The following is a 23347-nucleotide window of genomic DNA, read 5'->3' as shown; positions in this document are numbered from 1 at the left end:
TTCTTAAGCTAAAACAAGTTAGTGCTACAGAAAGTATTAGCAATGTAAAAAGGTGGCACTCCTTTGTGCTTTACAAAGAACTACTGTTTTCATCTGTAAATCTAGAGACTACTGATCTGTGCAGAGATTACTTCTGTTTAAGCCAAGGATCAGCGTCTCTTCAGCAGGAATTTGACTTTAGCCTGTTTTATTGGCTTTTGCAAGATTTATCAGACCGCTGAAGGCAGGCACCGATACATATTAAAGTTTCTTGCCGATACTGGAAATGAAAAACAGGAGAAGGGCCAAATATCAGCTGTCAAGTACTGAATAGTAACCCTTTTTTTCTCCCCTTGATGTTAAACATTTATTTTGTCTGCTCTGTCATGGGAAAACATTCCCGCTCAGTGGCTTGGTTTGGGTGAGCCTTGCCCCCCCGGCTTGTCATTCTCTCGCTGATCTATTTGCTTTCCAAAGCCTCTCCTCTCCACTTCTGCCAAAGCAATTTCACTGCAGGGTCTTGTCAAATCCGGGCTCAGACAAGCGACGGCCTTGAACAATTCCTTAGTGCTAAAAAGGTCAAAGATCCCCGATATAACCAGGTTCCTCGTTCCCTCAGCTCTGCACACAAACGCCTGCAAAAACCAACTCTCTGCCCAACTCCAGTGCAAGACACCTCCGGTGTCCCAGGCTGCAAGATGTTTTACAGCAGCTATTAAAAGGCAATATAAGGTGCCATATAGCAACAAGAAATACAGCACTTGCAGCGCAACCGCCCGGAGGGAATCCCCTCCCAGCCGCTTCTGCCTATTAACTTGAAAGATTACTTCTAAGCATAAAATTACGGTGGGGAAGAAGCCATACACCCCCGAGCACGCTTGTTTTCAGGAATTGCGCTGAAGTTCACGCCCGAGCCGAGGTGCCCCACAGGCGATGTGGCGGGCAGGTGACGCTGTGCAGCACCGCGCTGCCCCCAGAAACCTGAGGGGTGACGAGGCGAGCCCCGCGCACCCCACACCCCCGCCACAGCCGCGATTCCCCGGCTCGGCTTCTCCCCTCGCCAGCCCGCACGGGCACCGCCAGCGGCACAGGCACCGGCACAGGCACAGGCAGAGGCACAGGCAGAGGTACAGGCACGGGCACAGGCAGAGGTACAGGCACGGGCACAGGCACAGGTACAGGCACGGGCACAGGTAGTGCCACGCGTGCGTGCCGCTCACACCGCCATCTCCTACGTGTGCCAACGGGGCGCATCCAGCGCCCAACTACGGCCTCGGGAGCGGGGAAAAGGCGCCGAACCGAACGCCCTTTCAAGTTCCCAGAAGAAAGCCGGCGGCAAGTTGCGATTTCCCGTGTGAGCGATGACAGGTACGGCCGCCCGCCCGGCGCAGACGGCGGCCGGCCACGCCGCTCGCCCCCGCGGCGGAGCGCGGGATGGCCCCGGGCCGCGCCCCCGCCCGCCCCCGCCGGCACCTGCCGCCCGCGCCCCGCATCGCCCTTACCCCCGGAGCTGCTCCCTCATGGCGACGGCTGCTCGGCGGCGCCTCGGAGGCAGAAACAGCGCGTCCGCCCAGCCCCGCCGCTCAGCGCCACTGCGGCCGCCCCGCCGGCAGGGAGGGACGGCGGCAGCGAGGGAGGGATGGAGGGAAAGGGAGAGAGGGAGGAGGCGGCGCTGCCCGCCCCGCCCCGCTCCCGCCCGGCGGCGGTGCCGGCGCTGCCCGCCCTCAGCCCCCATCTCCCCCCTCAGCCCGGCTGCGGGGCGGCTGAGGGCACCTCGCCCCTCCCCGGCCTCCCCAGGGCTGTGCAGCTATTCTGGAGGAAGCCCTCGGGGCTTCCTTTGACTTCCTTTTGAACGTTTTTGGGTGTTCTTTGCCCTGGCGCAGGCCGGCCGGAGAGAGGGGTGTACTGAGAGGCGGCAAATCAGTTCGCCTTCAGAGGGCTTGGGAAGAAAACTTAGCTAAAATATGCACCGAATCCAGGCAGATTTGAAATGGGCCTTAACCTGCACACTTTTTTTTTTTTTTTTTTTACTTTTTTTTCTTTTTTTTTTTTTTTCCCAGCGTTTAATTTTGGTGCTTAAAATGCCGACAGGTTTATTTATGAGTGGAATCGGGTAATTCCGTTTCTAAGGGCTTGCCTTGGCCCCGCAGGGAAAGAAGGGTGAGCATCTCCCCTGGATCTCAGTGCAGAAGAAATAGTTCTGCTCACGCCGAGTTACTGTTGCAATGTTTCTTTGCATTAATTCCTTCGCAATATGCATTACACAAAGAAAAGCCAACAATCTTCTAGTGTCACAAGCATTTCAAATCAGTGTTAGGTATGTTGTACGTCTATGTCCTTTATTCATTAAAATAAAGCTCTCAGTCCTTCCCATAATCAAGTAGTTTTTCAAGCCTTACATATTGTGATTTCCTGGTAAAACCACCCCAAAACCAACCTCTTTCAATTCAGATTCACAGAATGGTTCTGGTGGGAAAGTACCTTAAAGAGTATCTAGTTCCACCTTCCCTGCCACTAGACCAGGTTGCTCAAGGCCACATCCAGCCTGGAACACTTCCAGGGATGAGGCATTTCCAACTTCTCTGGGCAACCTGTTCCAGTGCCTCACTACCCACACAGTAAAGAATTTCTTCCTAATATCAAATCTAAATAAATTCTCTACCTTTCAAATGTACGAAAGAATCTCTGTTTTTACACTGGGAAGATGCCCACCTAGAGGCACAGAAAATTCATCCCACCCCTGTGACATGGATGTCAGTAAGCACTGAAGCTGGAGGGTGTTAGCCTAAGCACCAGGAAATTTAGGGCTCCCTTTAAGGCCCCAGGTAGTTTGATTTTCTGATTTTATGAAAAGTTCAACAAGCAGTTCAAGGAAAGCCCACGGGGTTTTTTTTTTTTTTCTAGAAGCGTTAATATGGGAGATGCTTAAGGTTCAACCCCTCAGGCCCTCAAATATAAAAATTAGTGGGATTAAATGCTAAATTCTTATCGTTTCTAAATGATTTAAGTTATTTTAACAGGTCTAACTCACAGTTAATCTTGTATCTGTAATACTACCCCAATATGGATTTATGTTTGTGTAAACATAAATCTCCGTGTTAAAACTCACTAGACTGCAAATTTTCCATTAATTCAGTGGACCTGGTATTAGATAAATTATCTATAGCTTAGTTTTGACATGAATAAACTGGGTAAAGGCTGTCAATTGTGTTATATCAGCAGTCTCACATTTTCGCATTTTTAGCCAAGTTTTAAGAGGTGACAAAACTCTCCTTAAGTCTTTAAAACAGGATGATTTTCATCCTAGTTGGGAGGAACCTCAGGGTTCACTACAAGGAGAGAGCAGCTGCTGGTGTCATACAAAGGGACGGGTAGCCAGAGGCCAGACGTTTCACAGCAAAAGTGGTTTGTTTTCCTTCAGAAGTATCTAGCACTGATTCCCCGATACACATTCCTTCAATTTTCACTGTTTCTGGAGCTTCCTGGCCTGCCTTAACAGTAGCTTGATGCTGCTATTATCATGCTGGTCTTCTTTCCCATACAATAGTGCCAAGTAATAAGAATTTAAAAACCAGTCTGAAATTCTCATACTTTGCATAATCTTCTTTCTCCTTGAGTTACAAATAAAGCATTGTATTCAATTAGACTCACAGCAGGTGAAAACCCCAATTAGTGAATCCATTTTCTTGGCTCTTTTTCCCTACCTTACACCCACACACCACTTTTTTTTTTTTTTTTTTTAACAATAAAGGGTAACTCTGAGTCACTCTCCAATTGAAAAGCAAATTAACCCTTTGATCTCCCAAATCAAACTATTACTCACTTAAGAACATCCAGGGCAAAACAAGAATGTCGAAGGATTAAGTGATTAAGGCCTATTGACTTTATAAATTGATTTTTAAAAAAAATCTATTTAATGTAGTTCTGATTGTTGTCTCTAAATTCACAAAAGCTTTTAGCTATTTTGATTGACCTGAAAATTATATTTTTGCTGTATAATGTGCACAAGTAATTCCACTCTTACTCCAAATGACTTTTAAACTAGCTGTAATTTATTACATAAATATATTTTGTTTGCAGTGTAAATGATTATTGTCTTTGCCACTTGTAACTGAAGCCAATTTGTATACCATACTTAATTTTAAGCCATTTATTTGATAAAACATAGTCACCTCCCTATAAAAAATTAAACAGGATTACAGAGTAAGCAGAGTTTTTATTCCCTGTGGTGCTTTTCTGATGCAAGGGCTACTCAGTCAACTTGTGCATCTATATAGAGACCTTAATCAGAAGAAGAGCAGTGTTTATTTCTCCTATGCTCTTGTTTTGTCCTGAACTGTATTTAATCAATGTATCTGTGTCTTCAACATTTAATAACTCCAGGTGCTTAAGAGGAAATCATGGCTGCCTCAAAAAATGAGGGATGATATTTAGAAGTGATCTTATTACCCCAAAATTCCTTCAGGAACAAAGACAAATAGAAAGATAACTTGGATGTGCAGTCTGAATGCATTGCTTGCTGTCCAAAGGGTCACTGGAATGTCTGCATTTAAGGAAGCAAATTTTTCAGTTTTAATAAATTCTTCTCAGAATGTCATCTCTTTCAATGGAGAAAGAGCCAGAGTCATGTACATATTAAAACTAATTTTGTATGAACATAAAATAATTGATTCCTAAGCATTAACACTTGAGTATACATCTTTGTAAGTATTATGTACAAGATTAGCATCATCTCTCCATGTTACATATTTTTTTTTTTTGTTATTTTTAAACTAATTCTGCAGTAAATATTACAGAGCTTGCAGCAATGTAATGCCCGGTATGGGAAGTGTTGGTGCCCGGCACGTGTGACAGGAACACTTCTGTTCCTGCTGAATGCACAGCGGCTCAGCTTTCACATTCCTTTGGGCTGTACTTGCTTTTACTACAGTAAGGACACCTGATTAAAAGTGAAATCTTAGTCACCCTACAAGATGGGTACAATGGAGCCTCAGGAGCAGCCTGTGTGTGCCTTATGTTACACTGCACTGCATGCTGTTGCTGAAAGGTGAATGAGAGGGTGCCTGTCATTTTGAATATATGAAATATATGTATGAATTCCAGCCTGAAGAGATCTTGGAAAGAAAAATTTCAGGAGGCTGCTTTTATTTTTTAAGGTGTTAGTGACAGCAGCAGAGTGTTCAGCCTATGGTGCCACGTGTATGACCTTGAAAAGAGGAGAGGAGTGGGACTGAGGTTGGGTATGATTGCACACATCGCTGAGAGGGGTGGATAGCACATCCCGATCCCACCAGCGCCGTGAGCTCTTCAGCTAAGCTCCTGTAAATAGCAAAAGCTCTTTTCTCCTTTCCGTAAGAAACCACAGCAAAGAAAGAAAAAAAAAAATTAAGGAAGGAGTAACCCTTACTCTTCTGGGATGGAGATGAACTGAACTGTGAATAGTCCCAAGAACAGGAGATCAAGATGCAAAATGCTGACGTAATGTTAGAAAACTAAAAGTAGTAAAACCTTTTCTGAAGTAAGGCATTTGGAAAGCTAACAGGAGAGGAAAAAAAAATATATATATTAAAAAATACGATTTAAAATCTGCCAACTGAAAACATAGGTCAAACAAAATTGCCTGCTGATCTTTACAATGCACAAATAGGACTTGAAAAATTATAATTAGACCATAGTAAATTCTTGGTTTGAGGAATCTGTATTGCCAAAATGAATGGTTATCATTATAGGGAGTAGGGTTGAGAAAAAAATGCAGATTAATAAGGATAAATTAAACAAAGCAGCAAAGACAAACTCCATTTCTTTCTTTTCTTTGCATGCCCAGTTGGAAATAAATGATTGTTTTGCCTCCTGGAGAGATTAAAATAAGAAGGATTTCATAAACTCTCTCACTCACTGGTTCTCTTTTCACCTCAAAATCTTTCTTTCTATGCATAAAATTATGTGTTGCAAACACAAAAGCTGGCTTACAAAATCATTAACTTCTCTACTGTTTCCTATCAATGTATAGATCTCAGTATCAAGAAACTCTGTATCTTGCAGTCCTACTTCACTCAGGCCCAGAAAACCTGATCCTAGCTACTGTTCACTCAGCATTCCCAATTCCTAACAAGCTGCCCCCTCTTCCAAAGGCTTCCACAGACATTAAAGGAGAAGAATGCCTTCTTTTTTTAAACTAATTTACTTTTTGGTTGTGTTGCATTCCATAATATACATATTTTTTACATTATTAAATCTAATTTTTTGTGACTAATATAATACAAACTTTTTTTTTTTTCTTACATTGAGGACCTTATTTCAAAATGTTTCTATGCAAATATCATATAGAAGAGAAAATACTCCTTTGAGGAAAAAAGCCACTGAGATCATGCTTGGAGATTATTTACTAGGATATTCCAATGGTAAGGCTGCAGTTAGATAGTAAAAAAAGAGAACAATGAAATCTATGGCATTTTATGACAGCTATATACAGACAAGTTCCCAGTCAGACCACTAGTTGGGTAGACTTTGCACTTTTGAATCAAATGCTTTCATGTTTTGCTGTATTTTGCCTGTATTTTAGCAATGGATACTTTGCTGTGTTCTCACAGAAACTTGTAGTTTCTCTTGCTTTACAATATATGTTGAACCTGTCCTAACTACCTTATTGTTTCATCGGCAATTATAACATACCATATATAATATATAATTCAAACTCAAGAGGCCCTGTCTATTTTTATGTACACACTAGGCTTTTTCATCCTCTTCCCAGAGATGTTGAGACCATTGACCTCAGCACAGATCAGTTTGAGATCTACTTCTAACCTTTTCCCTTGATTGGGCCATACAGAGCCTTAATGTGAGAAAGGGATGGTTCTGCCTTATAAATCACATTGATATAGTTTCAGAACTAGAGAGTCTTTAGCTTCTCCCCATGCCCTGATGTAACATGAGCAAAGCTTAGTCCTTCTGCATAACAAGACTGCTTTGGTCTCCCTTCCTAAATGTCTTTAGGAACGTAGATGTGGGGATCCAGAAAGCAGAGCACTGCACGTGGGGAAGGAACCAGCCTAGAGAAGCTGATGGCAGAGGGGGCAGCTACACCTAACTGGCCTCAGCAGTAATTCCGTCCAGGCTAGCTCCTTCATCCGATCCAAGTGACATTTCTCATCATTTATTTACATAGAAATGCAGCTTCGGGTTCATGGCTGTGCAACTACTCCCAGCCTGAGGTCAGCAAGAAAAAAAATCTGGAAAGCAAAAGCTTCTCATCCGCTGTTTCTGAAATTGAACTTTTTATTTCATTTCTAACAGTATGGTTTGAAAAAAATACACTTTAGCTAGAAAATGAGACAATTGTTCATACAGCTTTGGCAGCACCTTTTAATGGCAAGTGGCAACAATCTCATCTTGTCCATGCCAAAGAGGGACAATTAGTGTTTATATACAGGCATTTGAAACAACTACAGGCACACAGATGCCTACATTGACTGGGGCTTCCAGAGACAGATGAACCAGTATTAGCTATAATGGAGCCATGTCCTAGGGCACAGATATTATTTTATCCTAATTGAATCTAAAAGTATGTTAGCACTTAAACACTTCAGTAAAGAGGGATATAAAGGAATTTTGAGGTAAGATAAAAATTATTTCTTAGTTAGTAGATTTCATTTAAGTATCCTGTGGCAAGTCCAAGCATTTATGCTTTAGCACATGTCCAGCGTAATTCCAGACAGCTTCTGCACCTTGCATTTAAATAACTATAATATGATTCTCCCTACAAAGTAGTGCTCCCAGCTTTTACCCTTAGATATCTTTGTGTAGCTCCTCCTATCCCCAGCATACTAGCTGGCAGTTAATTCAGGGAAGAATCCTGTGGGTACCAGCTGAGAGGAAAAAGTTTTTCTAGACTATATTGCACAGTTTAAACATCATGCTTATTGAAGCCTAATAACAGCATTTAGTGGAACTGAATGTCTGGGTGCACTTTCAGTATTTCATATGTTAAGTTGAGCCAAACGTCTCACGGTGCATCTCAGCAAGGTCTCAAATAGCTTGCAATTCTACTGGCATACCTTCATTCAGTTCTCTGATCTCAGTTATTTAACAAAAAATGGACTCTCTTAGGGAAAAAATAAACATGCAAAATGATGATTTCTTTTCTTGCAACACAGCAAAATTTCACTGTGAAAAATTTGTAATGAAAATCAGAAATGCCTTGTCAGCCCAAGTCAAAGAGCCTTGAGATTTATGATCAAAGGTACACAGATGAATTCAAGGAGCTGCCATAGTCTAGTATTGAATCAAGAACAGTGGTGAATGGTGTTTAGCTCAAAATCAGCCAAAACACTGTTTTTCTTTCTATACTGAGTATTTTTTCCACATTGAGCTAAACAAACATTTGTATTTGGAACTACTTGCTGCTTCTTTAGGAAATTGCTTTCAAAGGTGTAACCTAAATCCTGAACAATCCATGAAGCCCTGAAATATTAACGATTTAAATATTGGTTATGGTCCATATTAGCATTCTTAGAATCCTGCTGCTACATCTAACTCCTTTGAACATATTATCAGAAATGTCAACCTACAGATCTACCATGTCAAAATCTTCAGCTTTTTCTAAAATAGCCCAGACTTAAAGAGAAAATTCTTGCTGCTAGCACTAAGTTACCCATCTTTATTATCTCCCTCACTGCATGATACAGAAAGCCAGATTATTTTAAAAGTTAAAAATAGCTTATTTCCTATTATCAGGCCTAAGAAACATCGTACAGTTTTGGTCACCTTCCTTCCAGGAAAAAAAGAAGGTATTAAATTCAACCAAGATTTCTCTATATCTACATGGTACACTACAAGTGCAGAGCACAGCACTCAAACCATATACTACTACATAAATAATGTTTATTTAATAGTATCCAGAATTTGCCATTTTATACTGGTATAAATTTAATACATGGGTACCATATTGTGTACTGTGTTGAAGATTTTCTAACTATCATTAAAGTTAGAACAAAGGATCTTCTAAAGTCACACCTTCTGCCTCATAAAGCATTACAAATGTTTGAGCATTCATCTCTAATCCCAAAATAACAAAATCAGCTTGTCATATAAAAATAATAAGGTGTTGTTTTAAATCATCATTCTTCTTGTCAGGTAAATAATTTTTCTTCATCAACAGCTCTGGTCTGTAGATGCTAACTTTACAAAAAAAATGTAATTTTGCAAATAATTATCACCACTTTAGTTAATGCCTTTATACTAATACACATCAGACAAGAAAAAATAATAATTAAAAACAAGACCTTCAACCTTATCTTTTAAATAAAACAGGGTTAAGATGTAGTTTCTAAATACTTTTGTACTTTACCAATAACATTTATTTTGCTTATGGACATTTTAATTTTTATCAGTGTTGAGAAATTAATCTCTTGTTACTTTTCCACAGTCTTGTTGCTGCAGTTGCTCTTCATTCTCATTCTTAAAATTCTACTGCAATTATTTTTCAAATTATTATCCTTCTACCCATGTCCCTCAATTTGTTCTGTTTTTAGGGTAACTAACAGAGCAAATAATTTATTAAGGATAAAAATAATTTTGCAAAGATTTGCAGAAGCTGACAGACTAAGAATTCTGCCAAATAGAACCCAAGCAGAGAGTGGAGGATTAGACCCCATCTAATCCACTGGTTTTTTCAAACCAGGGTATTTAATACTGAACTAAAACCTTTGGAAAGTTTTATTTTTAGCAGCTTTCCATATTTTTGCTCCAAGAATTAAAATTTAGGAAACAAACCAAATAAATGTATTTCTTGTTTGTGAGTAAAGTATCATTATTAAAAGTCTTCCTTCCCCAAATAAATATTTTTTTACTTTATGCCATATTTTAATTCTTCTGATAGTTTCATTGTAAACATTATACTTCACCGAGCTTTAAAATGAAAAAAAAATTAAAAGGGAATTTATGCAATGAAAACAATCATTTGGCGATGACAGTACACTATGTTTGATAAGAAATGAAGAAAGTGACTGTTTTTACTAATTATTTCCATGCCAACATTGTACATGAAACTTGCTTTCAGTTTGGAGCAAACCAGGCCAGTGGGGCGGTGTTGCCATTTAATTAAATTACTTAGTCTATGAAATAGCCAAGAGAGAGCAGCTCTCCAATTTTGGCTGTTTGAACTTTCTAGTGGCATATTATCTTAGCTACACTGTTATGTGTGTCTGCCCTGAGAATAATTGGCATTTCTTGGTCCAGATTTCACACAGTGACCCTTTTCTTACTGCTGAGATGTGGATGGCCCTACAGCAGGGCCATGGTATTCCTCTGCCTCCCACTTAGTGCTCCCATGGACCCAAAACATAATTTCTTTCACATTTATAAGTCTTGATTTTAAAAATGTAATTTTTTTTTCATTTCAAATTATCTGACCTAATGTTGGAGTTGATGCTGCTGAGCTGCTGAAAAAAAACCATGGTATCTTTTTGAAACTGAGCCCTTCCCTGCAGAATAAATCCATCATATGAAATGGCTACAACCTCTGCTTACACTGAGGAGCCAGACAAGTTCAAGATCAGCTCAGATGCCTGGGATTTATCTGACATGCAGGACAGTCACAAGTTCTTTTCTGTGTCGATCCCCAAGCATTTGTGATGAGCTTCACAAAGAAAGCAGTTGGTAATCAAAGTAATAAGTTTTTAGCAGGGTATTTTCTGTCCAGAAAGCAGATAATCTGACAAAAACAAGTCACTACCAATGAAGTTTGATGAATAATTTATATGTAATTTCCAAAGTTTCAAAGCAGCAATCAAATTTTCTAATAAAAACAGCTATTATTCCCACTATTTTTTATATTTTTTTTTGTAAACTGGCAGAATTTTTGACAGAATTACCAAATTGAGGAAGCACTCCTATTGCATACCAGAATTTCTTTCTTAAATTTTCTTTGTATACAAAGCAATGGTTTATGTAGAAATTTCTGTAAGAAAGTGGTAAAAGGTAGGATATAGAAGAATATTCATCTGCTCCCTTGGAGTGTCTGTATTCACAGAACACTTCTGCAGCTTGCCAAGTTTTTGAGCTGCAAGAGCACAGTGTGTAGTGACAATGCTCTTACCCTTTTAGTGACTTGCATACTACACACTGAGCTGAATTTTACTTCCAAACAAAATTTTGGCTGCATTCCTTAGTGAGCACACGTTGTTCTTGCTTTGACAGACTATCCCATTCTCTCATATAACACAATTTGATGCATTTTTAATTTCTTTTTTTTTCAACTTGTTCCTAGATGGGCACAGTTTATATAACCAGCCACCAACTCCAACATTGAAAAGTTCTTAATTTAGGTCATTGTGCTTAAATCATATTTTCTCTACTTTGGTTTTTTTTTTGTATAATTTGCAGTTATAAGGATGATTTTAAATACCTTTTAGAGCAAAAGGAAGTGCCTGTTATACAGACATGTTGAGTTTTTCTAACTCAACATTTAATTAAATGCTAAGTTTGACATTGTGTAGTTTGGTGAGAAATTCAGCACTGGATTTCAGTGAATAAAAAGAATACGTAATCATAAGCAATGCCGCAGTATTATATGGTTCATTATTATTATATATTGTGTAAATATAATTTGCTTTAATAGTGGCTTTTAAACAGAGGTGGATTGCTCTGATCCTCCCTGCCTTCAAGCCATCAGACTGACCACAAGTAAGTACGCAGAATTTGAGTAGTAGTAAGAGCACTTAATTGCTAAAAATACTGCAACACCAAACCTATATTGTTATATATTTATATGTAAGAGCAGAAATGAGAATGCTATTTTTAAAGAGCCTCTTCAAATTTCTTTAATTGGTTAAAAAAAATAATAAATTGGTCTTTGCTGGAGCATAATGGCATAAAATGGCCTTATAGTGAGGACTACATATAGAAAACAAGGGGAATTTCAGGCCTAACTACATTTTCTGTCAGCCAGTATTTTAACCTAAAAGGATCATCTGGTCAGCCTCTTCTATGGTGTGGAGTTAATGCAAAAACAAATAAAAAGAATGGTTACATGTTTTGCAGACACATGAAGAGATAGGGAAGCAATGGATATACAGTTTAATAACTTCCAGCTGCTGTATCAGCTGCCTACTGGTAGGTATGGTGAAATAAATAAATGATCAAAAAAAATTTAATTAAAAAAGCCCAACCATGTCAGGATGAGTTTTTGTAAATAAGAACTTGCAAGACAAGTGATATGAAAGCAGCAAGATGATTAAAATGCAGTATCTTATTTATTATACATTAGGTAGATCAAAGCTCCTCAGAGATAACAAGACACTGATTGGGGCTTGCCACCTGTTTGGTCTCACTAGCTGTGGAATTTGTGAGGTGAAGCTGTTTTAAAGGTTGTCAGTACATGCTACACTTATGAATGGCTTGCACTGATAAAAAAAAAACAAAAAAACAACCCAAATTATTCTAATTTTGCTGAAAAGATTTATTCATTATTCACCAGCACATATGTTACTTTGTTAGTTAAGACAAAAAAGGATATGCTATGTAATTCAGGAAGGTTTCAGAAACAAACAAACAAAATTGCAGGCAAATGCTCTTACTTGATACACATTGCTTTAATATGGTTGTAAAAAGACCTGAAAAGTATAAAATTAGAATATATTTGAGCTGTTGCTTTGGAGAGTGCTGAGCCTTACATCAGACTGAGCTCAGAGAAGAAAGATTGTGGCAAGCAAGTTGTCCAGGAAAACTGAAGTCTGGACAACAAGGCAGGAGGCAGTTTTCTAGATGTTTTTTGGGTTGGTCACCTTTTTTGTCTAACCTCTCCTCAAAGAATGGAACAGCTGTGACTTAGGGAAATGTTTGGGTATAAATGTCTAACTATTATTGGCAGAACCTACTGAAGAGCAAGTTGAGAAAAGCTGAGGATCTGCAAGGTGCAACAAGGGAAGGCAAGGCAAGGGAGTGACAATCTGTCAGTGTCCTTGAAGTGTGCCACAGAACTGGCTACAGAGATGAGCAGAACGCCAGTCTGGAGATGTCAGAGCACCACTGGGCTCCCAGGTCTTTAAATCGATATTCGTAGGAAATAAACGTTATGCATAGCAGTAAGAAAAGGGGAGTCAGTAAGGGTAAGAAAGATCTCTTTAAATTGGTGGAAACTTAATTTGAATGGATAAAACTGGGGAAAAAGCTTCTGATTACTTTAAAAGTCATGTGTTCCAAAAGAAGACTTGTTTGGAAGGTCTCTGGGTGTTAAAAATACACCCACTGACCAAAACCAAGTTGAGACAGACACAAGGAGAAATTATTCCCCTTGGCTGACTCAATTCAAAGCAGAGAAGGCTACTGTGAGACCACATGATGTGGGCATTCCCTCACAGGCGAGTTTGATAAAGGATTCACACTGACAGACCCTTTTCCACTCCTTATTTCTAGAATGGTGAACAAATGCCCCAGAGCAAAGCAGCGCTGAGGGTTTTGCGCTCAATTTTCTCAAGAGAACACTGTACAGATAGAGATTTGCCTTTTGCTAGCGGCAAATGTTTATTCCACAATATTTTGGGCACTGATGTGAAAAAACATGATACATGAGAGGGAATGCTGAGAGCCGCATTCTGATCACTTTTAGAGTACTAAAAACAAGAAGTAAGTTTGCTGAAATCAATGAACATATCTCTCGATCCATGCAAGCTGCTTTAAATGCAGAATTTAAATTTGATTTCCAAACTTCTGGCAGCAAGTCTGATGAGAACCGAATCTGCTACAATCATAACCTGTGGGTCCTCTGGTTCTTCTCAGTTCAAGATTGTTAAGAGTACAACAAAATATTTCTTCCTTTTTCAAACTGGAATCAGTAGAAGATACAATAGCATATGAAAGTAAGTTTTAACATGTAATAACCATATTAGTAAAGTTTTAATTGCTTTTTGTGCCATAGCACAATTAAAATAGTGGAAAAACAGATGATTGAAAAATGTGAAGGAATAAATATTTGCCAAATAAAAAGATAGTGAACAGTGTCTGCAATGGAATTGTTCAGTAATATTACAGCACTATTAAAAGCATAAGCACTCCCATTAACAAGGAGTAATTAGGAAACAAATAAGGTAAGCCCAACTATAGCCAGAAACATAATCCCATGGTGCTTTATATCAAAATAGCTGACTTCAGATTCTGAAGTTCAAACCAGTGTTTGGAAATGATGGTGAGCTCATCAGTATGAGATCTTTGGGAATCAGTTTTCTAACCTCTAATTTTCAGGTGATACTTAAGGTAATGTGAAGTAGAGTGCTAAAACGTGCTATTCAACAATGGTGTCCTACTGGCTAAAAAGATATCACTGCCAGAAATCTGGAAGAAATTTCTTTCTAAACACTGAAGTAAAATTTCAAGATGCCTTTATTCCCAATTACTTGCACTAAAAGTTTATAGATGAGAAATAAAAATGTGGTTTTGGTTTAGTAGTTCTAACTCTTGATTTTCATTTTTTATTTCTGTAATCGTTGACATTTCCAGCTACAAAATACAGTCTGTTACACTTAGGAAAACAGCTGCAAGGCACTTATTCCCACTCTCTGGGGTTTCTATAGGCTGAAGCTGGGAATGATTTTAAAGAAGAATAATTTATGAAAAAGAAAGTTGAGGATATTTTATTTGCTTGCTTTTGCTTCCAGATTTTACTCTCTATTAGGGAAATCTGGAATTAGTACAGCAAATCTGAAATCCATGCTCACAGAGGTGCATCTCCTTCTGTGTTTCCAGACCAAATGCAGAAACATCTTTAATGAAGAACAGCTTCAGTAGCTTTTTCAAGGATATGCCTAGATAGAAACTATATACATATACTTGGGGAAACACAGGATTTTACTGTTTTGGATAAATAAGAAACTGGCAATTTCCTCTCATTTGCCACACCACTGCTCAAGGGTCTGTCTGAGAATGAATGAAGTCAGGAATGGAAAACAGTAGTCTGTCACAGATCCTTTCTCTCTTCCTGTCATTTTTGCAATAAATAAGGTAACAATTTAGGTAAATTTTTCTAATGAGGTTATAGTTAAATTACTGCAAAGAGCTAATGATCTAAAAAGATCTCCAAAGCTGATTTAAAAGAGGTGAGTCACTTAACTGATGATTATAAGATCCAGCATTGCAAAAAACTAGTATTAAACTTAGATTTTAAAGAACTTACTTAGACAGAATGCTAGGAACAAAGCCTTTTAGTTAAATGAAAACTAAATTCCAGATTAAGTGAAAATTATTCCTTTTTTATGATGCTACTCTCTTCCACTGAATTTATCTGTGAAGATCAAATGGCAAACTTCTGCAAAACATTACAGTTCAGTAAGTATCTTCACTGCAGTAGGATATGGAAGTCTAAAATAGAGAAAATTAACTGCTTTAGCATGCTGTATCTCCCAAAAAGCATCTGACAAGCCACAAAAAAATGAAAGAAAACGCGGAGTGAATCAGCTCAGGGGGAAAATGAACTTGAGCTAGCAAAATGGTGCTTCTGTAAAAGAAAGAGGTTGAACACATAAACATATATGTAGATATTTCAGAACCTCAGAGTTACTGCAATCCCCTTCTGCGTTAAATCCCTCCAAGAGCCAAACACCAAATGGCAGCCCACCATGGATAGTTTCTAGTTAATCTGAGAGTGATTTTCCTCAGGTATATAAGTAGTCACCATTTTAAGGGTTTTCCAGTTCTGCAGGTTTCACTAGCTGAAAAATTAATCAATACTGCAAGGGCAGGTACTAGAGAGGCAATCACTGTATGAAAGTGTGTCCCATCTATTAAAATACAAGAATATCTTTCATGGAATGGATAACATCCCCAGCTTTTACAATGCACTTGAGTGTATTTACTAGCTAAAGACCCTTCTTTGCAAAATTATGCAAAATGAAGATGAAGAGGAAAGAAAGAATCTTCCTGTGCCAAATTAAAACCCAGAGACATAATGCTAGAGAACATTTAGTTACTTCTGATCTGTGCTCGTTACTGAAAAGCCAGGACACTGTGAAACCAGCAGTCCTACCTACCTCACCCTGCTCATCATCTATTTCCACTAACATCTTTCCTCTTGCTTTTCTTTTCTTAACCCCTCTCTGCCTGCACACAAAATATTTATTTCTAGAGGAAAAGTGCTACATTCCAGTTTTGATGACGTGCTTTTCATTGAACCAGACCTATGTGAACAGGATGCCTGTAGGTACATTTAGGAGATGTAGTGCTAAACTGTTTCTCAAACTGCAAAATATTGCCGCGATGTGCTTCCAGACAATTAAATCCTTGTTAAACTTTGAGGAAAAATGGTAGCCAGCACCACCTCTTCCAGTAAAGGACATTGGAGTATGCTTATAATCTGCCTTGGTCTCCTTCAGTGGAAAATGCCATTTCTTCTCTCCGTAATTCTAATCTGTGCAAGACAAGATGATACTTGAATATTGTTTCACTAGACATGATGTGTGCACTTACAATTCAGTTCCTGAGAAGGGGGAAATAATATATAAATAGCATCACTTAACCACCAAACCCAGTGCAGAGGAGATGCACTCTCCACATAGCAGGGGGACTGGCCATGTTTTGTCGTGCATGCATCTTCTACAGATTCTTAGCAGAATCTGTTACTTGGTACAGATTCTAGAGTAGAAGTGACAGACTTTATATGAAATTGTACCATTAAGCAGCAGGGGATAAATGCCACTCAGGAGGTTAGACATACACGGCTGTAGAGATTGTGAAATTCAACCTCTGTCCTGAAAAATAAATACCTTGAAAAAATTGGGAAATTTTAGAACAGTGACATCAATATGAGTATAATAATTTTACCTGTAATATGTGGGTTTGAGCCTTTACTATTCATGAATGACAAGTGAAGAAAAATCTTTTTTCGGAAACAAAAGCACAACAAAACATTTGCTGTTGCCCTGAATACTAATGATGGAAGACTGTTGCTATGGTGATGCTAATTTTAACGCTCTTGCCTGTGGACTTCATATGAACTGCCCATTTTAACTTTTGCAAATGTCATTTACAAAATGAAAACCCATTAATGACTGGTGAGGGCACAATGTTCCACTTTAATTAGAATAATAAGGAATGCTGATGCACAAAGTACAGGTTTGTGAATTGCTACAAAGCCCACACTGTCAAAATTAATTACCGCTGATGGGGACTTTGTTCTAATTTTTTTTTTTCCAAAGGAAGCTTTAGAATAATACAACTGTAGCTTGACTTGAAGTTGAAAGCAGGCTCTCCTTTTAATAGCAAGGTGGAATAAAGAGGTTTCTGAGACTGACAGTATAGTAAAAAGTACAACAGAGCTTAGAACTGTGACTGAGCCATGCGAAAGGAACACCAATTCCAGCAAAGGGGAAATGCAAGTGCCAGTGCTGCCAGGAAAAAAAAAAACAACAGCTAAATACCAGCTCAGAAAAGCAGTTAAGATTTGGAAAATAGAATTGTTTTTTTAAAGGACTTAAAAACAAAAATAAATTGAGTGTGTGCTGTTATATGGTTCTGGTTTAAGTTAGTGGGGTATTACTGTGACTTGTTAATTGTGAAGTGCTGAGACAAGTAGAAACACATCAGGATAGATAGTAATAGTAATCTCTTTTTTAACGCACCAAGCCCTTGCAAATCATGAGCATGCATCTCTCATAAGAAGGGAAAAAAGTTGCAACTACCATTTCTAATTTTGGGGCAATATCTGGGCATATGAAGCAGGTACTATGCTGCTAGCAGCATGTCAGTAGTACTGATGGCAATGGGAAAAGCACACTGCAGTGAAAAGCATCACAGGCAGCTGCTGAGAGTACATTATACAGACTAATTGTTATTATTAAATATCTCCATTGTAGCTCTGCTTAGAGAATCTAATTTAGAGTTGAGATCCATTGTGTGGCATCCTGAATTAACAGAAAGGAAACTTGACTTCTCTTTTGACGAGCTGAGCTGGCGAAGGGCTTGATTTGTCTTTATGCTACGTCTCTGGGTCAGTGTGAGATTGCTGGAAGTGTGACTGGTGTGAGGATGAATAGCTGCTAAAATATTTTTCTAAATTCTCATTCATGATAAACTATGGTTTAATGAGTAGCTGAGCTTTCTTCCAGCATGACCAGTATGAAATCCTCTGAGTCTATCAGTATACTCCAGTGCTATTTTAAAATGGCCTGGCCAATTCTGCCCTTGAATTGTTGGCTATTGTGCAAGCCTCTGTACTTAAATACAGCTCTGCACTCAAGATGGCTGGAATTTCATGGTATTGTACTAAAGAGAAATACAGCAAAAAATATAGATTTGACTGTGAATGGTTGTGACTACCAAGTCTGATTTTAAGTTTTTCTGCCCGTGATTTGTTGGCTCAGAAGTTGTTTTCTTCTAGCTGTTAGGAATGTGCAGAGGTAAATGGGTGACCACTGAACAGCACTGTAATCAAAGACCTTCAGCAAGCACCCACTCTTCATATAGGGTTGCTCAGAAAAGGGTTTGATTTTGAAATTGCCATTGACTATAATTTTTGCAGATAATACCTGTATGCTCTGTGCTGCTGCTGAATGCAGCTGTACCTGGTGGGATGCACAGTCATGAGGCAGCCGGCTGCTCTTGAGAGCCACTGGGCTCAGGGCTATTCCACACTTCTGCAGGACCTTGCCCTATGATATATTATCTCAGAATAAGAAGGGACAAGGCTCTCTTCTACTCAGTAGGAAAAACCTTAGCAGCTAGCTGGAATTCAGAGTGAACCAGAAGCAAACAGCAATTTACAAATATGGAACTGATGTGTGTTAACAAATTGACACTTGTAAATTAAAATTTGGTAGCTTCCCAATACTCAAAGGTTTAGAATTTATGGAATTAATCTGAAATAGAGGAAATAATCTGAGAGAACTGCCTCACAGAAAATAGTTACTAAACACCATTACCAAGACAATTAGACTTTTAAAATTCATTCTCCAGCTAGAATGTGGTATTTCTGACAATGTCAGTTCCTGCCAGCACTAATGGACAAAGAATTCAAGGGGTTTAAGTTAATGGAACCTGCTGGCATGGAGACTTCTGTGGGATCAAGAACACCTCAGTCTTCCTCAAGACAGATTAGCCACCTGGATAAAAAGGGAATATTTTTGTTCCTTAAAATTCTCTGTTAATCCATGTGAATGGGTAGAATGTAAAAGTTATCTGCCTTTTGTGCAGAGGTACAATGAGACATCCAGTGGTAAGTAACTGAGCAATTAAGATGCTCTAATCTGTAACCTGGAATTAGGTGATGGAAAGAGTAACAGTAGCTCCAAAAACTTCTAAGTTCTTCTCACTTGTTTCATACTCTGTGCAATAAAATTTTTACTGTTGATACAATTCATTTTATGACTATTGTTAATACAGTGAATACAGCATCTTTTAATGAGGCAATAATGGCTGAGACTGAATTACATTACTGCTACTCAGAGTGACTGAGTGCCAAGTAAAAATCTCTCAGAAGAAGAGAATCAGAAAAAAAATAGTCGTTTGGTGCTGGAAAAGGAGATAAATTATCTTATGGACAAGCAACACTAAATGTTTAAGTAGGTATAAAGTGCATAGGATAGTCAACAGCAGCAACAAAACATTGTGTAAAATAATAGAAGCATCAACAGAGAAACACTGGTGTTTGAGAGAAAGCATCTATTTTGAGCTTGGGACTTAATAACCATCTAATGGCAAGTGCTATAAACAGGAAAGAAAACTGTAATTAACAAGTTTAGAAGTCATCAGCATAACTAAATTAAACAAAGCTCTGAAAGGAGAGGTGAGAAAGTAGGATAAAGAGGATGGTGGGCTGTAAGCAGAGTTTCCAGTGGGAGGACTGGCTCTGCAAAGGGAGCATAAGAAAGAAGATACAGAAGAAACAAACAGTAAATTATTACAAGGGAAAGCTTGACAGCAAGCCAAGAGAAGGCATGAAAGGACAGCAGCAAGATAGTTTGTTGAAAGTGGTGGAATGACCTAGAATAAAGTGAACACTGAAAAGATTCTTGGAACTGGACGGCAGGAAATTGTTAGTGACCTTATTAAGAGCTGTTTTAAGGAGAAAATGGAACAGAAGCTAGAAAGGACTGGGCAGGAAAAAAAAGCAACATGGACTGGAAAAATATACAAATTCCAAGAAGGAGGGCAATGTTCTGCATATTGAACAGTGTCAGAGAAAACTGTTTGAGAAAAGATTTGTTTTGTTTTATCAAGGACAATCCTGAAGAGAAACTTCCATGTAAGGAAAGAAGGAGCAGATAAGCTTCAAAGAGAATACATCACAAGAAATCGAAAGTCCTAAACAAGTCATTTTGATATGCTCCTAATGTCTGAGGGACTGAAGAAGTTAAGCAAATAGTCTTGTTCTCTAATACCCAACTACTTGATGTCCCTTGCTAATTTCTTGTTGTGAAATATACCACCTGTAACTTGCTATTACTTCAAACAAACTTGTTGTAATCAAGACTTTTCTCCTTCAAACATACAGTGCTTTTCAACCCTATTCCCCTCACTGTGACAAGCCCTTTTCTCTGAATTCCTACGGCTGCACAGTAGCATGGCAGCAGCTTGATTAATATGCTTTCCTTTGTTGGGGACAGACCATATGGTTTATCAGTTTTTGAGTGTTTGTTTTGGTTTGGTTTGGGGTTTTTTTTGCTAATTTCTAAATAATTTTCACAAAAAACCCCAAACAAACCAAACTCAAAACCAAACCCAAAAACTTCCCCAAAAACCAAATTTAAAACCTCCCAGAAACCACAAGCAAAACCAAACCAAACCAACAAAACCCCACAAAGTAATGAAAAATAAAAGTAAACAAACAAAACCTGCCAAAACCCCCAAAAAGCCTAAATCCAAACATATTGAAATTGAAGATTATTCAGATTTGTATTTGGTATAATTTTAGCTTAGGCTACTTCAAGCAAATTATATATTCTGAATCCGAACAAAATTTAAATCTGTCTAATGTAACTTTCCAGTTACCTCTGAAAATACAGAATGATTGTATTTCACTTGGAGCCAGCTTTTCATTTGTGCTTCACAAAGGCAAATACGAAACACACAGCAATTTTTGAATTAGAAATTATGAATTTTGAATTATAAATACATATAATTACAAATTCAATCAATACTGATTGAAACCACCATTGTGGGGTTTATATTAAAAAAAAAACAATTCAAAGCCTATAGGTTTGGTGGGTGAATATCTCTGAATAATAGTTCAGCTACAGAGTTGCTTTTTATTAAAAAAAAATTCAGAATTTTTTTTAATGAACTTGACCTAGCATTGTCTTACAGAAGACAGATTGAATATCAACACTGTGGCATGAAAGCAAACTTTAATATTCAGTGACTATGTTTTTATAGTCAAGGATCAGCAAAACACAGCAAAAAAGTAATTGAACATCATGCTGTAGCTAAAAGCTGATTAATAAACATAAAACTATTTCACATTGGAACTTCTCATTTACTAACAAAATATGCTCAGTAAAATTGGCAACTGCAGTGTGACTGGAGCTGGTGATAAAATGGAAGCAGAGGCTGCTTTCAATCACAGAAGTAAATGCAAATTAATGACATGCAACACTGTAATCAAGATGTAAGAAAATCTACCATAAATGTAGGCTTCTTTACTTCAGAACTTCTCTGAGTTTAGCTGTTTAATCATATTTATCAAATGCAGTACATGATTTATACATTCCAGGGATTCTCAGCAAACAGGGTTATAAAAAGCCCCTTCACTGATGAGAATTTTGCTTTAAACACTTTTCAAATTGTTCCTTAACTGTTTGAGCAAATGGAGTCCCAAGAGTAACAGAATGCATATATGTACACATAACTTATTTTTTAACCTTAAAAATCCTATCACATTTGCATTTTTAGACTTTCAAGTGAACCCTTCATTGAGGGACTATTCACCTATGAGTTTGTTTCATATTGTTATTCTCTCTATGTTTATATCTGAGACTAAATTCCATACTGGTTTCCTTAGGGACATATCCAGTCTTTATAGCTGTATCCTGTTTACTGCAGCTGCTGTTGTTGCATCAAGTCACACTTGCAATTGCTTTCACTTTTATTTCTGTTTTTAAAAAAGGTTCATAGGTAAGGTCACCTAAGAGCACTGCCATTGATGAAGTACTAAAGTTAAAAGCAATTAAGCAGACTTAAATTGAAGATGAAACAGTAGATAAAAATCACTGATCTGGGAGGACAGATGAAGCTTCTGATTTTCTAATGAAGGTGCAGTTTTTCTGTGTTTCAGCATGAAGCAGAATCTGTTCACTTTTTGTTGCATTCTTTACAATGTTAAATTGTGTATCCCCTTTCTAATAGAACCTTGTCATGGGGTGACATCCTCCAGGATTGCAAATTGTGTTTGGAAATAAAAATTGTTTTAGTAATTCAGTATTTTTATTCAACTGAAATTCAAATTATTTTTATTTATCTCCCTCACATTTCTTTATTCCATATATTCAGGCCAGTACATTTGCATGACCATATATCATTTAGCAAACATCTCCCTGAGATGTCTATCCTGCTGCAAAAGTGCTTCTTAATCATTAACAAAGTATAACACCCATGTCTCAACTAGAATAGCTTTGGGTTATGATTAAAGTCTTATCATGGTGCTCCATGTTGCTTAAATGGTTGAGGTGTTTGTATGAAGTTATCTATTCCCATGCCTAACAGTAATTTTCTAGCTACCCTTTACATTCTAATTCCATGCCTCTAACATTTCTTTCTAACAATTTTTCTTAGTATGCTTCATGCAGGGTGTCATAACCCTCAAGCATTAAAAGTTTTACATTTTCTCCAATAATGGAGCTTTTAAGAAAAAAAATGAGGTAAATTTGTTGAAAAATGAAGTATAGAAAAATGTGTCTTTGCCCCTCTGCTCCTGTAATAGCTCTGCAGTAGTGAACAGAAAAAATATCTTGATAAAGAAAACAAGGAGATAAATGCATAATAAAATTCAAAGTGCAGTCTGGGTTATATACTAGCCAGACAACTAATACTTAAACATTGAAATAATAGGAACTTTTCTAGCAGACATCTAAATAAATATAAAATATCTGAATGAGACTGAATTATCATGGGTTTAAATATTTAGATTTCTTTAAAAAGCTTTACCTACTGCATAAAAATTTTAATGTTAAACCCCACAACTCAATTGACCATTAAATTTTACTAACATAATAGTGCATAAGTTCACATTATAAAGTGTGAAATACATAAGTGAAGAATAAAACACATACCAACAACTTTGCACATATTTAAAGAAATCTTAATTCTTAGTAATTTATTGCTGTATTGAGTTTGTGCCCCCTCAAGCTCCCAAACTAACACCTACATATGGCATTTATGCTAACAGATT

The 23347-nt window shown here is 37.9% G+C and overlaps 1 protein-coding gene and 1 non-coding gene across 29 annotated transcripts in view; one reads left to right on the top strand and one right to left on the bottom strand.

Annotated features, from left to right (window-relative positions):
• The window catches only part of DMD (dystrophin), a 1136032-nt gene that overhangs the window by 83253 nt on the left and 1029432 nt on the right, over positions 1 to 23347 (bottom strand). For 2 of the 28 annotated variants that reach the window (XM_086879808.1, XM_086879809.1), the window contains exon 1: positions 1482 to 5358. The exons of the other annotated variants lie outside the window; for them this stretch is intronic. In XM_086879808.1, coding sequence (XP_086735934.1) covers positions 1482 to 1714 — 233 coding nt within the window. In that variant the 5' untranslated portion in view covers positions 1715 to 5358. Of the gene's footprint in view, positions 1 to 1481; positions 5359 to 23347 lie in introns of those variants that run through there. 28 annotated transcript variants of the gene reach the window in all.
• On the top strand, positions 15220 to 15286 carry LOC147653945 (small nucleolar RNA SNORD36). The gene has a single exon (XR_015285487.1). It is a non-coding gene; the product is annotated as a small nucleolar RNA SNORD36 (small nucleolar RNA).

This window comes from Cyanistes caeruleus, chromosome 3 (assembly GCF_971803275.1).
Source record: "Cyanistes caeruleus chromosome 3, bCyaCae1.hap1.1, whole genome shotgun sequence".
NCBI classification, from domain to species: Eukaryota; Metazoa; Chordata; class Aves; order Passeriformes; family Paridae; genus Cyanistes; species Cyanistes caeruleus.
The sequence above is the reverse complement of the archived record's forward strand: the minus strand, read 5'-3'. Positions and strand labels throughout refer to the sequence as shown.